This window comes from Sylvia atricapilla, chromosome 3 (assembly GCF_009819655.1).
Source record: "Sylvia atricapilla isolate bSylAtr1 chromosome 3, bSylAtr1.pri, whole genome shotgun sequence".
Classification (NCBI taxonomy): domain Eukaryota; kingdom Metazoa; phylum Chordata; class Aves; order Passeriformes; family Sylviidae; genus Sylvia; species Sylvia atricapilla.
In genome coordinates this window covers 36,076,134-36,093,646 of record NC_089142.1, presented here as the reverse complement: position 1 = coordinate 36,093,646, position 17,513 = coordinate 36,076,134, and the positions used below count along the sequence as shown (strand labels likewise).

The 17,513-nt window shown below is 36.3% G+C and overlaps 1 protein-coding gene across 1 annotated transcript in view; it reads left to right on the top strand.

Annotated features, from left to right (window-relative positions):
• Positions 1–17,513, top strand: part of RNGTT (RNA guanylyltransferase and 5'-phosphatase) — a 168,576-nt gene that overhangs the window by 54,874 nt on the left and 96,189 nt on the right. The window contains 1 exon segment of the mRNA XM_066315130.1: positions 7,643–7,807. Within this exon segment, the coding sequence (XP_066171227.1) occupies positions 7,643–7,807 (165 nt within the window).

Here is a 17,513-nt window from a genome sequence, read left to right as displayed (position 1 = left end):
TAAACCTTAAGTACTGGCAGTGAAGTCTTAAATGGGGCTTTTCTTGACCGATATATTTCAAAACAAAAGTCTATAGGCAAAAAAGAGTATTGGGGAAATGTCATGTGGAAGCAGTGAGAGTGTTCCAATGTTGTAATGTCTTATTTCCCTGACTTAGTTTTAATTACTCCTTTTCTACAATTAATCTAACAACATTTCATTTTTGTTCAGCTTTCTCTCTGTCTCTTCCCATATTTTTCCTGTTTCTAGGAGAAAAGAACTTAAGAAAAAGAAATAGTCCAAGTTAATCAGAAGGAAGTAGCAAGTATAATAACTGTATATTTCAGGATTGGTTTTATGAAGGTTGAAAGCAGGACCTCACTAGTATTTTCCTTTCCATGCCTAATTGGGAGAGAATTGGGGTTTTTCAGGCTGGAAAAGAGAAGACTTGGGGGAGATGTTATTGCAGCCTTCCAGTACCTGAAGGGAGCCTAGAAGAGATCTGGAAGAGGGACTTTTCACAAGGGCATGTAGTGATAGAACAATGGGAAATGGCTTTCAAATGGAAATGGGCAGGTTTAGATGAGATAGTAGGAAGAAATTTTTCACTGTGAGCTTTGTGAGGCACTGGAGCAGGTTGCCCAGAGAAGTTGTGGATTCCCCATCCCTGGAAGTGTTTAAGGCCAGGTTGAATGGGGCTTTGAGCAACCTGGTCTAGTGAAAAGTGTGCCTGCTTATGGTAGGGTTTTGGAATGGGATGATCTCTAAGGTCCCATCAAACTCAGACCATTTGTGATTTTAACTTGTTTTGCCTGACTGCTCTTATGATCTAGGAGAGCATATGAAGGCTGTATTTTCATCCTTTTTAGAATATTGCTCTTATTTAAAATAAATATGAAGAAGAATACTACTTTCTCTTGCAATGAGTATTATATTTTCAGTGTTTCTTACTCATAAGTTAACCATGTACACAATGAACTAGATATCTAAAGACAGATTGTGTACTGAAATGATAGATATTTACAAGTCTTCAGGTGTTACAAGCTGATACTTAATTTTATAGTTCTGTCATGGTTTAGGCAGCGTAGGTGGTTCCTTTTCTAAGACAGTCGTTGTGAATAAGTGCTGATTGTTACTACTTCCCCCTCCCCCATTTCTAGTTTTTACAAGACTTCATTCTAACTGTACTAGACAGTCTTATTTTAAATACCATGAAGTGATTTATATTCTAAAAACACCAGTGCCACAATCTTTTCAAGTATGAAATGGCTTGACTAATGTTTTTAAGATGAAGGAATTTTCCCACGGTTCTTTAATTCACTGGAGTGATAATTCTTTATCATAAAGACAGCTGTGTTAATACCCAGCAACAGCTATTGCCAAGAAGAGTCATTGTGAATGGCTGATAGAAAGGAAGAGAGCGTGAGGAGAGTAGAAGCAGAAAGGGAAAATATTGACTGCAACAGATACTAGGTAGTCCAGTTAAGGTAAGAATACCTCCATACTGCAAGCAACACAAGCACTAGGAAAAATAATTAGGCAAAAAAACTGAAGCAATAAAATCCTGTGTTTGACTTTGAAGATAGCCTAAATTCAGTGTAAAATAAATTATTAAGACTTATATTACCATATGCAGTCTTTCTGTGTGTAAATATCCCATGGTGATAATGACACATCTATTTTATAATTAGGGTTTTTAGAACTATGACTTTTCCTTCTGTAATTGAAGTGAGAAGTTCATCTACTCAGATTACTTGAGGGGAGGCAACCAGTCTAGACAGAACAGGATTCCTTTTTTGTTGTAATCATTCACGTCCCAGTAAAATCCCTTTATTGAGTTCTGGTTTTGAGGGCTCAGAAGGATTTCTAAATGAAGTCACTGTACATGCAATCAATGAATTTGACTGAGTTGTCTGTTCTCTGAAAATAGCAACTACTAAGCTTTCAGTGCCTATCTGGAGCTTTGTTTTCAAAAGAGAAGGCTTAGTTGTTCATCTGTGCTAGATGCCTTTTTCCATAATTCTGTCTTTTTGTTGCCCAGTGTTGGTGATAAGAATCATAATTCAGTCACTTTAATGGATTGTAGATGTTCTGCTTTATATACATTACCTTTATAGTGGCGAAGCAAATTTATCATCCAGTTGCAATTACAGAGTTTTATGGTTTTTATTGTGAATTTGTTTAAAATTTTGAGTGAACCAAGAAGAGTAAGGGAGAGAGCACTGTTTGTAGTACAATCTGTTTAGTCATGTTTTGACAGTCCTGCTGTTTTGTTCAAGTTACGTTTACTAATAAAAAACCCAGTGGAGCTACATTTGTATGTTCTGTCAGTGTTATCCATTGGCTACTAACTTTCTTTACTTTGTACATTTAAAAATTTATTTTCTGCGATTATTGTTTTAGGAAATACCAGTAATTTAATATATGTCTCAAGCAATATTTTTAATAGGTCTGATTCTTCTTGTTCTGTGGTAAATCAGAGTGATATTTTGTTGTACAAAAAAACCCACATAAATTGTAATCATGCTCCTGCAGCACACTGGTTGTATTGTTGCAATTGAAACAGTATTTCACACGCTGTACCTCGTTGATGCTGATAAACTTCCAAAAACTTTTTGAAACTGTTGAATTCCTTGCCTCTGTCATACATATTTTGAATATTTGAGTGATAAAAGTTAGAAAAGCCCCCAAAATTTAAAGTTAGATAATTGCCAAAATTTTAAAATTAATTTTTAGATTCTATTGATTGTCATGCCTTTTGCCTTTTAGAAATAAAAAACTTAAGTGTCATAATTCTATAAAAATTTTCATTTCTCTAATACTTTACATTTAATCCTACTTGAAGGAGAACTTTATAGGAAATGAAAAAATCCTTTTAGGTATTAAATGTAGTAATAATCTTATTTGGAAACTCAAACTTTAGATTCTTTTTATATAAAGCTATGTGTACCAAAAAAAGCAACATCTATAAATCCATGGTCAGAAAAAATACGTGCCGGATCACTAATATAAAAAGCGAAATATTAGACTGCGTGGTCTTCAGAAGTTGAGCGAACTAATAATGGGCTTTCACTGAGAATGCAGATGTCAGCTGTGGGTGCCTTGAGTTGTCAATAATAACATTAAACACAGGGTAGAATATCAAGCCGAGCTTATTCTTTATTCTTCTCTGAAAATCATTAAAGTGAAGACAGTTGTGACATATGTTTCTCTCTGGCTCAGTAAGTAAAGACGTGCATGGAACGTGTATCTGTGTGTGTGTGCTGAATTATTCATGTCTCAGGTGCTGCTCTGGAGAAGCAAATGCAGCATGCTTTGCTGGTAGGTAGAGTTCAGCCATATCTCATGGAGGAAAAGAATAAATATTCTCAGTTTATCCTGGACCATGCTGGTTATCAGCTGTGTGCAGAGGCCCAAGCATTATTTTTCTTTTTACTATACCCGTATTGCAGAAAAAAGCACGTAAATACCAAAATCAAAGCTGAAGTACTTTTATGGAATTTAGTGCCTGTATAGCATGGTGTGTTCACTGCATGCATTTAGGTAAAGGACTTTCCATGTAAGGCTTATGGCATTCACTGAGCTGTGACCATGAGGTAACCTTAGAGACATGGGAAGAGAAACACAAACATGGAGGGTGATGGTAGATCCTTAGAGATACCTTTCTCCTTGTGGAGAGGAGGCAGCATGTGGAACAGAAATCACATTATCCTCTTATCCCCATCTCAGGGACTCCTGCCATCTTGCTGTATATGTAATGACCTGGGATTTGAGTTACTTACCTGATGTAGCATGAGGTTGTGACTTCAGCACTGAGGTCTCTGTGAACTGGGTGTAGGGCAGAAGCACAACCTGACACTTATCCAAATTCTGTCTTCTGGCATTTCTTTGGAGCATTGTTAGAGGGGCTGGTTTTGTTGCGTGGATGAGGTTTTTTTTGGGGTAATATTTTTTTATTTTTGTTTTTTCCCTTTGTTTTTTTCTAATCTCCATTCAGCAAATAAATTGCCTTCCCCCATCTGCTCAAGACAGTGGATATTAAATGAACTGCAGACCCTGTTTTTCAGCATTTATTTTTGTGATTCTTATGTGGCTTGTTACGTATGTCTGTTGAGAAGTTAATTTGAAATAACCCAAGTTTAAATTTAGAAATCTTGAGTCCTGAGTGGGTTTCAAAGTTCAGTGGAAATTTCATCTTATGTTTTGAAGTTACATGGAGGATGTTTTAACATCAAAACCATGTTTTTCAAGCCCACTCCATGCTGTGACCTTAGTGCAATGCACAGAGTTTCAGCAGGTGAAGAAAACTCAGCTGCTTGAGGAAAAGGTGTTGATTTAACAGTTGACTCTTCTCTTAAGACTTGTGTGAATGATGTTTTGCTTTAGGATACATTTTATTTACAGTGAGAGGGAAGTGTAACTTTCTAGCATAGGTAGGAGATACATGCTACTTGTTAATTTTGTTTTACCCTTTGCTAACACAGTTATTTTAAGTTAAGAATGTCTAGAACAGGAATTACCATTTAATGTACTTCAGTAACTATGCTGTCAAGCAATAGTGACCCTCATCATTCTTAAACAAGTAAAAACCTACATATTGGAATAAGATCTTAATTATCTGAATGCTTAAGTTAGTAAGACGTCTGTATTGCCTAAAAACATGCTATTACTTAATGCCTGGGTTTAGATTATACATGCATCAATGTCTTGGGTTTTGACAACTTTTAAATATGTGCTTTATACACTAAATAATCTCTTCCTGGTTTTGTCAAGGTCTCTGAATTATTTATTGCAGCCTACGTTACCCTCCTACTTATTTGCTAAAAGCAAAGAATTTTATCACTTCAAGATTTTGAATATGTCTGGGATAAATGCATTGTATAGTAGCAATGTTTTTTGTAATTATGGGAACATCTAATAACAGAGAAAGAGCCACTCTTGTACAATATTGCTTTTATTCAGTATGTCCTTGAGTTAAATTCAATTATGTGCTAATTTTCTTATTGCTAATGTCCTGTGCTTGTATGAGAATGAAACACTCTTTGACTTCTTAAGTTTACTAGTCTGATGAAGTAGCTTGGCAGCATTGTCTCTGTTTTCCTTTCTCATATAATCTTATGTCAACCTGGCTTTGACCTTTATTTGATGGAACCTGGTTGTAATATACCCTTCTACTTAACAAGCTTTAAAACAGAAATATATGATTGGCAGAACTGCAGGAAATAATTAGTTCCAGGTAGATGAGAAAAGTGAAAGGAATATTTTAAGGAAAAGAAACTGATTCAGCCGGTTTCTGGTGCATATGACGTTGCTTCAGTTTTTAATCTCAGTGTTCAGGGATGGAAATAAATTTAAATCACTGTATAATTTTTTTTTTTAAGGAGTCATTGTAAAAAAAGCTTTCTAAACGACCTAACTGCTTATTGGTTTATTGGAAGCTCAAATGTATGAAATATTAATTAGTTAATTTGCTCTTTCAGGCCTAGTAATAATATGTGGCTGAGTGGAAAAGGTACTATAGGGAAGAGAGCATGTGCATTAGATCTTGCTGAAATCTACCTGGAGAATTTCCCCTAGAGGGTTATTTGAAATTATAAAAAACCATATATACACATTTCCCAGGAAAGAATTCTTCAATCAGTTCTTCAGTCAGTTGTTACTGGGATTGAGATATGTTTTCTGTGGTTTAATTACATGTATAAACCAGGACAAGCTCAGTCACTGTATAGATGAATACTCAATATTCTATACATAGGAAGAGAAAGAAGGGAAGGAGAAAAGAAGGAGGGAAAAATTGATTAATTTTCAAACATTTTGTCTGCTGCACTTAAAAAGCTGTAGATTGTGCATCCGTATTCTGTGAGAAATGAATGAAGAGTGAACCACTCTCTTGCCCCTTGGATTTTTCCATACTCTTAATTTTCCATTAATTTGAATGACTCTTTACTGATAACACTTTCATGTTTGAAAGGAAGATAACACTGAAGCCAACATTAACAGCCAGCTAAGCTTTCTTCTTCACAAGCATGGATCAGTGAACAGAGATTAGGTAACATTTCACCCATGGTGTCTGCCACAGCCTTTGTACAAGATTTGCTTCCCCACACAGTGATGGTAGCTGTGCTGTTCTTATGTAGGCTGAAGCAGAGTCCTAAAAGAAAGTGGTTGTGAGTTACATGTGGTATGGGAGCAATGCATAATTCTTAAAGCTGTTGCCATGAACAACTGAGGACTTTTGATAGAGGTCTAGTAGGTTCTAATGCTAGCAAAGGAATATAAGACAAACTTAATGCTGGTTTGGGAGCACGAAATGTCAAAGATTTTAGTGAAAGTCAATATGATTTTGGAAAGAACTGATTAAATTCATGTTGGTCTAAAATTGGCACTCTGTTTTTCTCCTAATTGAGATACCCATTCAGATACTACTTGCTCTCTTACCTTTGTATGCCTCATCAGAATGTTCATTTTGCCATTTGTTTTTTTGGCCTTCTTTCCAATTGACCAGTTCAGATCCTCTGAACTTCAGGCTGCCTTTAGTACAGGAGATACCTCATAGCTGCTTCTTGTGTTTGACTATACTGCTGCCATTGGTGATTTGAGTCCCATGTTTTCCCAGTTTCCTTTGCTCTTTGCTTTCAGTGTTGAAACATTCTGATTTGCAAGCCAAGACTCTGTGAGCTTATTCCCTGTAGGCCATGAAAAGAGTGGGTTTTGAAAATGATTTTCTTGTGTCAGTGGGGTGGCAAAATGAGGAATGATCTCATGTAAATAACTTTCAGTGCTGTATCACACTTGTTACGATTCAAATCTATGAGTTTTGTGTGTCATTGCTGTGGAAGTGACACCTCTGATTGAAACGAGCTTTAGAATTTATTAGCTGACGGTTGCTTGTTTTGTTCTAGTGATATCCATAGCATGTTTTCCTCACGATCTAATGCTCAAAATACAATAAACTCCATTACAAGCCGTTACTAATCTGACAAATGCGCATTTTGAATGCTCATACTGATGTGGTGCAATGCACCAAATATAGAAAGAGCAATGTAAAGCTGCTGTTTTATTTCAGACCTTGAAAGGTCAGGGCATACTGCTGAGGCTTAGTGAAGGGTTTTACTGCCTTTTTGTGACTGAGCCATCAAATATCTTGCAGGGTTTTGTAGCCATTGTTTATTGGCACATTTACCAATGGCACCTATTTTTTTCTTTTCTGTGACAGAAAAATGAACATTAATTAATGTTTCTTTCAAGGCATCAAGATACTGCACTCGGAGCAAGGAGTTCACCAAAATGTGTAAATCTTGTTGCTTTGTCATTAAAAGCATTGTGAACAAAATGGTCTAAATGACTTCAGAGGAAATTCACGTGGAGAAGTATAGCTGCCATATAAAAGCTATAATTAGGGAGTATTTAGATTATTTTACTTAGCTTTAAAGGTATTTAGGTGTTTAATTCATGTATGGTTAAATGCATATTACAGGTTTCTAGCTTTCTGTGAACTTCAATTTGGTTAAACCTCTTACAGCCTGAGAAAAAATGCTTGAAAACCACACATTTGGGAAAAAATTAGTAATTTGATAATACTTCTAAATATTGTGTTAGGAAAACTTAAATGGTTCAAATAATTTGGTGTTTGATTTTAATACTGATTTTCATAACTTGGCAGGGACAGCCTGTTGGAGACTGTGATTTTAATGTTCGGCTTGCATGTATAGAGAAGGAGATTATATTTCCACGACATGAAAAGATGAAAAGTGGTCTCATTGACAAAGCACAGGAACCATTTAGTGTTCGAAACAAACCATTTTTTGACATCTACACTTCCAGAAAGGTAAGCTTGATTTCAGTTGGTTTATGTTATGGTCCTGGAGACAGTAAAACAGTGGTAGGTATAGGTTCTCCCTCAGCATTTTTGTTGTGTTTTCCAGTGAGTTCCTCTGCTAAGCAAATGTTCAGCAATTGTTGTGGGCTGATTGGCAACCTGGGGTATTATGAAAAGTGTATTTTTTTTTCTTTTATTACTTATCTCAGGCTTTTAGAAAACAGTTTTTGAAGATATCAATTAATCTGAAGTACCAGGTAAAACTTAAAGGACATTGCAATCTGCATTTGAGATGATTGTGTTTCAAATGCAGTTCAGTCAACAGCGTTTAACCCTGATGTGTTACCACCACCTTAAAAGCGTCTTTGAAATAAGAATATCTATACACATTCAAATTATTGGTATATTTGGGATTGGTGTATGGCTTCTTTGATGTTTTTCCCCCCTGGATTTTTTTTTTTTTAAACTACTGTTACAACACAAAGCTGCTTAAGAGGCTTGAAATCTGATCATTGTTTTCAATAAGCAAGAAGTTTTATGTCAATATTTGAGAATTATTTGTATGCCCTATGATAACTGTAAGGAGTTTTAGGTAGCAGTTCCAGGTATTGATGTGGAGTTTTATCTAAGGCAATATTGGTAAACACTTAAGAGAAATAATTATTGGTTCAAAATTTCAAATTTCAGATTTCAAATCTTTATCTGTTCAAAAGAATAGTGTTCATAAAAATATATTCTCAAATGATTAATATATAAACTATGAATTATTGTTGCTCTTACCTCAAAATACCTTTTTCATTTCATTACTTCTGTGAACTTGATAAGTATGACTCCTGTACTTCCTTAGGGTAATGAAAAAGGTATTGCATTTTCATATTCATCATAACTTTGTGAATTTTTCATTATGTATGGTCAGAATAGACTATAAGCCGTACTCCAGTCTATTGAAGCATTGCCCTATTCTGAGAAAAGACTATTTAAAAATAGTATTGTTTTGACCAAAGGATCTTTATGCTATTTTTATTCAGTTATTTCTGCAGCTATAGCAACAAGCATAGTGATGAATATCTCATCAGTATAGCTAAAAAAGCAAGCAGACTTCCCCTTTGGGAGGGTTTGCCAACTCTGTGTACAGGATAGCAAGGTCTACAGGAAGGAAAGGAGTTCCTTCTATCCTCTAAGTCTGTTTATATCCATCAATCCCTCTCCAGAGGCAGATGCTGCTGAATGGATCCTAAAGGGTGACAAGTGGGACCTGCTTAGGTAGATGTTCTGCTTATGTTCAATTAGATGTTTTCCTTTTCCAAGAAGAGTTGGATTCTTTCACCTTTAAAAAGGATCTAACAGGATCCTTCCTTTCTAGAGCAGCATTGTGGTGTGTAGTTGCTGGCTAAAAACCATCACAAGATCCTTAAAGATTTTACACCCTTGAGTGGTCTCAGAAAAGCTGTGGGGTTTTTTAAAGCCTGGGTTTTTTCCCTACTTTCTTCCCAGTGTATTTCACTCAGAGAAGATTTGGCTTCTGAAGTCACCCCCAAGGCTTGTTGTTTTCTAAGGTCAATCTAGGTAGCAGTCCTTGGTCACAGATAAGATAGCTCTCTGATTGCACCAGTATATTCAAGACTGAAAAAGTACAAACCCCATACCTGGTCAGAATGAGTTTCATCAAAAGTTTTGGAGTATGATTTGGAGTTTTTTCCAGTGTAGTTGGGGTTTGCGTGGGATCAAGAAAATAATCAAGTGTACTTTGTCACATCTTATTTGTGTTTTAAGAAACATTAATTTTTGAAACATGCTCTCAGGATGCAGTTTGAACCTCACAAAAGAAATGCTCTAGACCTCTTTCACAGCCTTCCTCCATCATTCCTTTCTATGATCTGAGTTAAGACATTCCACTCCATTTTTTTAATTAAAAATAATATATCAGTAAATGTGTGTTAGACTGTGTGCACTGTAGGAAGATTACTCAAAAGGCCAGGAGACTCAGCGGTATATTAATAGCAGAAAAACTGGCTAAAACTTTTAATTATACCAGAACAAAAGAGTGTAGTCTTAGTTGTTTTCAGTGAAAAAGTGGAAGTAATTACTTGAAATAGCAGTAAACTTTGTGCTGTGTTATATAATACATCCAATAATGAAAATGTTCATAGAGTTATGGATTTGGAACTTAAATACCAGAGTTAGTACTAACTGATTTTTTTTTTCTAATCTGAAAATCAATTTACTGTGTAATGAAATGCACTTTTAAAGTGCAGTTTTAAAGTATGGCAGCGTTTGTAGCTGTGTCTTGAGATTCAGTTTTGGATTTTGGAAATAAGGACTGTGTCTTTATAATGTTGCCTTTGCTGTTTTCTTAAGATGTTTAGCTGGACTTTTATTTTTTGTAGGAATGAGTTTTAGTGGTAAGACAAAAGAGATGGACGATTACCAGGGAGCAGGCTGTGAATTCTCAGAGTTTCTAAAAATATTGCCTTGTTGAACTCTGATATTGATGAAGAAAGCAGTATCACTAACATTTTTTTCCTCTGTAGTCAATTAAACACAGATTAGTATTTTAGTGTTAGCTGGGAACACCTGTGCTCTGTGATAGATTTTTCCTTTTAATGTAACTTCCAGTTTCTCTTCGACATTTTTGAGCAAAGTTGAATTTTTGGTGTTTGTCATTACACTTGCATGATTGGTCATTTTTGTTGCGTAACTTGCTTTCTTTGGATTTACTGAATCTCATCAGAACTCAAGGAGATGATACGGTCAAATTCTCCCACCCATTATAAAAGGATTGCACAGTCATTGGAAGAAGTTGAGTTTTAGGTTAGTGCTTTAAATGATTCATACTGTTAGGCTTTGAACCTCGGCCTTGTATTTGCAGGAATATTTGGCTTTTCAACGAGACATTATTTTCATTATACTGAACAGGAAGTACAGGTGCATAGAAATAATTCTTGGAAATGGTCCAACTCTTGGCTTTCCTTGCTTAAACCAACTCACAGTTTCTCTTGCTAAGCGTTTTTGTGTGGACAGTCTCAGTTTGGATGTCATCACAAAAGCCCATTGTCTAGTGATAATTCTGTCTAGCAGGAATAGGAAAAAACTTCCTTTCTGTGCAGTCTGTGGTCCCATGGAGAATTGTGCCCATCACTCTCAATGGAACAATAGGGCTAAAGGTTAAACAATGATACAGGTCAAATGAACAACCTTTTGCAAATGTTAGCACGCTGTATGTCAATGACTTGTCAGTTCTCAGACTATTATCTGGTTTTAAAATGACAGCTTGTCCTAGAGGAATTAGAGAGAAGGTAATCTCTGCTAGAAGATTAAATGGTCTAGGACCTTAAAAGTTTTCAGTCAAATTTGTGAACTGACAGGTTCTCCTGGTTTACTTTGTTCTCCTGGTTTATTTGACATTTGGATTTTTTTTTTTTTTTTTTTTTTTTTTTTTACTTTTTAAAACTGCTTTTGTTGTAGATAGGAGAGGTGGAATGTTTAGAGTTTTACCAATATAGGCATAGCTCCTGTTGAGATGGTTTGCTTTGGAAAATTAGGTGGCTGTGGACCTCTGATGATGCAGGAGACACTCTTAAATGCGCACTTTGCTGATGTTTATGTATTTTGCAGGCAGCTGAGGCAGGCATAAGCTAGTATTTGCATGCCGTGAAAGAGTGAACCCTGATAAAGGACAGAATATGCAGACATTGCTCATCCGTGTCTGCCAAGAGAGCTGTTAACCAAAACTGACAAAAATGACAAAGCCCTGTCCTGTATCTCCAAGTTGCCTGAAGATACACATGGGGAAGCTTTGCAGTCATGGGACAGAAGACGGAAGAATTGCATGGCAACAGTGGTGGATGCAGAAGTGTCAAATACTCTGTTTATTGATGATCTTGAATTCTGCATCTCAGTGGAGAGAGAATGTTACCATCTGGAGATTTTTTATTGCCAAGAAGACATGTTTCTTCTGTTTTTATTTTTGTTTTGATTTTCTATGCCTTCAGGAGTAGTTTAATCAGCTCACCTTTCAATTCTGAATTTCCTGACCTAGAGTTGGCAGCCATTCTTCTTGTCTGGCCTACATTATATTTCTCACTCCATCTGTTCCGTTCCAGGGTTTTGGCCTATTTATCATCTAATCACCTTTTAATTTAATTGTCTTCTAACCCATGTCCTCTCTACTATTTTGTTTCTGTTTGTTTTTATTTCTTTATTTCTTACATTTCTGTCTCACTTTGTCCTGTTCCATCTCCCCAAAAATGGAAGGTTTAATGGTGTAAGAGCAGTATTGCCTTATTCCACCCGTAGATGCTTTTGTGCTGGCGTAACCATCACTTAAATCTTCTTTTTGGCATGCTTTTCTTCCTGTAAACACAAATAATCATTGACCTGAGGAACCTAGTAAACAAATAGTGAATAAGAAGCTGCAAAGGTGTTACCTTATACTAGAATTTGAATTCTTTACTTGGCAGCTATCTTATATCCCAGCATGTAGTACTTCAGCCAGATTGTTCAAAGTTATTTTACCACATGAATTGTAAAGGTAAGTACAGCCAATCAGCCCAAGTGGAAGCTTTGTAAATTCTGAGATGAAATAGGTGACTAAACTGCAGATCTTGAGCCCAAGGTTACTGCCACTTGAAATTCAGTGCTTGAGCTGGAGCTATTTCATGCAGCTGGTTGCAGCACTGCAACAATCTGAATATGATTTGCTAAACATAATTTCAGTCAGTGGAAGTTCGAGGGTAGCAGAGGCTTTGTAGGCCAGTGCTGGTGGGGTGTTCAGCTGCCTCTGACTGTTCCTTTCCTTTCCGTGGGACAGGGAGGCAGCAGCTATTTGCTTAGATTTGGGTTCCCTCATGCTAGGGCAAACACTGACGCAGCTGTGGCTAACTTCTCAGCCTCCTTGCTTTGCTGCAGCCACTTAAGGAGACCCATTAATGAACATGAATCTGTGTTTCCTAGAGTAAACAGAAAAGGTTTAGCCTACTTGCTTTTGGTTATTATTATTTGTAATATTGAGGGTCAAGTATAATATTTCAGCACAGTAGAATTTTGGTTAGGAAAGAAGTTTTTTTCTTTTTCTTTAAGAAATTATTCACACATTAGTTACATTTCATATTTTTCAGAAAGTGATCTACTGAAGTTAAAACAAGCAGTCTTGGATATTTCCATGAAGGATTATTTTCATAACTTGTAGCTCATGTTAGATATTGCTAGTGGTACATATTAAATTAATGTAGAATAATTCAGATGTGGAATATGTAATTAAATTCTGACTTGTCAAACTATAGTGTGAGAAAAAAAGCAATGAAACTAGTGGAAATATAAAGGTTTATGGATGAAGTGTTCTACATTCTACACAAATTGGTGCACATTGTAAGTTTAAACATCAGGACAGTGCATATTCAGCTTAGCTTTTAACACTTTTATACCTTTCTAAGTAGGAAAAATGTCTTTAACAATTCTTCTTTCAGTTTTAAGGTGTATTACCAAACCAGGGAATTGCAAATCTGTTTGGACCTAATTACCAATTGGTATGCCGGTATGGACGATTGAATTGTGTATTTGATATCTTTGGAATTAGAAGACTCAGCTGTGGTGACTAAGTGGGTCACTCCACTCATTAATTGAGGGGCAACTGTTTAATATTGTCCATTGTGCCACTTCACAGCCTGTCACTTTCCAAACTGCCTTCTGGCAATGCAGCTCCACAGGGAAGCCATCAGCCTTCTCGTATTGGAATGACGTTCAAGAGACACGCGCTTAATTTGGATAAAATGAATAAAAGCACAAAGAAAATGGTAAAAAATGGGGTGCAGTTTAAAGCAATTTATTATGATGCAAGAGTATATGACATCGCTGCTATCTATTTCTTTTCTTGTGATATGTGCAATTTTGAGGAAAAACCCCTGAAACCAGACCTTGTACAAAATTAATCTTTAAAATAAAGAAATTACAAAATCTTATCATTTTACTATTATGGCTTTACAGTTTTAATTTCAACTTTGTAGCAAACAAAGCCCTCAAGTGCCATTTCATAGCAGAAGAATCAGATTATTTTAAATGCCCAGAATATAAACTTAAACCTTTTTTTTTTTACTTTGTTAAAATCAATGCTACAGGCCCAGTACAAAATATTAGTTGCGTTTGAATCAGGAATTGTAACAGTAAATGTATGAAAACATTATATTCTTGTATATCAGTTTTGTGTCTAATTGAATTTTATATACAATTTTGTCTTTGTTAACAAGTCTTACTAGAAATGCTTAGTAAAACAAACCCCTCAGTTATCTGACTTTATTAAAACAGACCCATCCACGATTTAGACAACTAGAGATAACTAGGTTATGTTGGAACAGTTTACACAGGGATAACAGATTTACACAGGGGTAACAGATAAACTGTATCAAGTATGTAACAGTGGAAGATCATTCAGCCCCATTGTACTCAACCCATTCTTTCCTTTGACATCAGAAGAACTATTGCATGTGGTATTTGGTCAAACGCAGAGTATTAGAGAGCTTAGAAGCCATCAGTGTGATGAGAGCCTTGTTAAGTTGAAGACATTACGGACTTTACCAAGCATCTTTCATCCATTCAGGAATGTCATAGATTGCAGCTATTTGTAAATAGGTCAAAGTGTTTGCTAGTGGAACCTATTAAACCTCCTCCAGGTCCATCAAGACTGTAATCTCAGATGCCAGGTAGGAGAGCATGGGGAGAGTGATGTGGGCAACATCCCCATGCCTAAACTAAAGAAAATGAAGACACCATGCAGTTTGAAAGAAAGAACTATGAAGAGCACAGTAAATGAAATGGCCAAGCTATGAAATACATTGCTGTTTCTTCATCAGGAAAAATAAGCATGAAATATTGCTGTTTGCCAGGGTCATTCCTGCAAAGCTTTGAGGAGTCCATGTTTCTCCCATTTTGAAGCTATCACCAAAGTCAAAGTTTCTTGGAAGAGCATATTTCTCTTATTTGAAAGAAGCATTTGAAAACATCATAGTTAATTGATGTCAGTTTCTCAATTGTGTTTTTGAGAAGAGATTGACAGTGAGAAATGCCTCATACTTATTTTGAATTCAGGAATGCAGATGTGCTGTCAAATTAAGCATTAACACACATAGTGCTTGTGTTATTCTTGGGTATTGTTTTGAATATATTAGGTGTGTAACCTTTGGAGTTGTTCACTGAGAGCCAGCACATGGGTGATAGCTCAGTGGGGCTCATACTGTAGCATCTTTTATTTATGTTTTTCTAAAATAATTAAGAAACAAAAGTCTCCAAATAATTAAGAAACATGGCATACAGCTAGTGTTGTTAGCATATTTGAAGAGTGCTGTTAATGAATTAGCTGCAAAGCGAAAAAGATAGTAAAAAAATAAATATTGGAACCATCAAACTTAATTCCTTGCCACCTTCACAATGTATTTAACTCTTATTCACAGTAGCATTTTTTTCTGTGTGGCTGGGTAAGGAAATCAAGCTAGTGTGGTTCTTAGACTTTCTTAATATCCAAGGTTGCATCCCAATACACACTACAGTGGTTTTCAGCTACTTTTATATCTGGAAGTGGCTCTTCTTTGAATCTTTTGGAGGGGAGTAGATTTAAGAACCAGCATTCAGTAGATGATATATATGATTTATCTTAAGTTCTCTATGAAAAAAGCAGACTGTAAAGCTACCTGGGAAAACTGGCAGCAATTCCAGTAGAAACCGAGAGAGCTCCTAAAGTCCAGTGTGTGGAATAATTTTTTTTTTTTTTAAGAGGTGCATCATGACACAAAGCAAGTTGCAGAGAGAAGGGATGAATCTCTTTGGCTTTCTTGCTTGGAGGTGTTTCTCATTCCCTATCACATGAGTATAAACTGGAATTTCTGTTGCCTTTCTCTTCTGGAAAAAATATATGGTCTCCAGTGAAGACTTCTCTGCAGAATTGCTGTTCTAAAAGATAATGAAGGGTGACATCATTAGAATGCTAATGATCAGTCACTAGTACCTTGGGCCCTTGTCTGTCACTGACTATGGAATTATATGGGCAAATGGTTGAGGAGGACACTGCGGTAGTTGTGGTTCTTATAATTGGTCTTGGTTCTGGTCTGGTTTTGGTCTCTGATCTGCTGACTAGCATAAGTCTTCAGCATATTTGACTTTTACATATTTGACTTTGATACAAAGGAATCTGGGAGCCCTGCACATCACACTTTTCAGCAGGAAACTGAATACTTGGAGCTAAAGTGCAGACTGCAGGTACCAGTGGCAGCCTAGGTCTGCAGCCTTTTAGCTTCATCCACTTGGAATGCAAGACAGCCATCAAATGAGAACACATTTATAATGCATCTGAGAGGTCTGATGTAGCTATGAGATAAGTAAACCTTTCTTTCAATGTTCCTGCTGAGTTTCTAACTATTTGTAGACAGAGGAGAGTACATAGTTGCCGGAACAAACCCAGAATTAGGTCACCTTCCTTCCTCTCTTCTCTGTGCATGCACCTGTCTCTTGCCACTTCATGTTATTTCAGCCTTGCTGCTCACGCTGTTACCAGTGTAGAGCTTGTGGAGGTTCAGTGGAAGTGCCCAGGTGACTTCTTGTCCTGCTATAATGGGGTGTACATGGGAGAGGTGACCCCTGGTAAAGCTGACCTCCAACAAAGTGCTGGGAAATACTAGAAAGTGACTGCCTCACAAAAGGATTTCTTCTTGCCATTATCTGTAATTGGGACAAATGGAAGGCTGTCTGTGAATGTTTTTTTGTGGAATATGAATTTCAGATTGAGCATCCTCTAACAGAATTTTGCTAGATGAGCCCTTGGAACCATATGCATTTGAATACCATGAATGATGCTCTTAAGTGTAAAGCAGTGTATTCTCTACAGGAATGCTTGCTAAACATCCATGGAGGAGTGAGGAGAGAAAGCTACACATATTCCTCTTGCAAAAAAATACTTGTTGCTAGAAACTGGTCAGTCTGTGGAGTATTCAGTATTATTGAACACACCTCGGATTGACCTTTAAAAAGAGGGGAACATGCCTTGCATATTCACTTTCTTGGGCTACAAGTTTCTGATCTTTAGTAGGTGCTTAGTACTGGATTCTGGTCTAGTGTGTTAAAAATTATTGGGATATTCCTTAGGGAATTCTTGAAATGTACTTGAGTGACCAGTTGTAGCCAATGTGTTTTTGTTGTGGCTGTTGGCTATTCCTGCACCTAACAGATGGCACTCACATACACTGACAAGCTGTGGGATAGCTGAGTATTACTAATAAAACCTATCACATGTTAAACTTGACCTGACATTAATCAAGTTTTGAATGCTACAAATGATTCATGGATAATAATTAGTCTCTTGATCATATTAGTGAACATCAGTTCACTCAATGCTGCCATTATCTGCTTTCATTCTTATAGGGAACAAATCCATTGCCATAATTAGGTGTTTTTCATGTCTTTTGAGCCAAAATGTTCTGTATGATTGACTTGGTAAAGAGGTTATTTTTAGTCTTTCAGTATGATTGATTTCAGAACTTCTAGTAAATTAACAAACTGAAAGGCTTTCCATAAAATCATATTTTATGAAAAAGTATTTATTTTTAAATTTTTTCAGCTGCAAAAATTCCCATGCGTCTTTACACAGTCATTTGGTATATTTTTCATCACCATATGATTCAGCTGTTGCCAGAGATTACACAGTTTAAAATAGTGGTGATTTTGTTAAACAGGT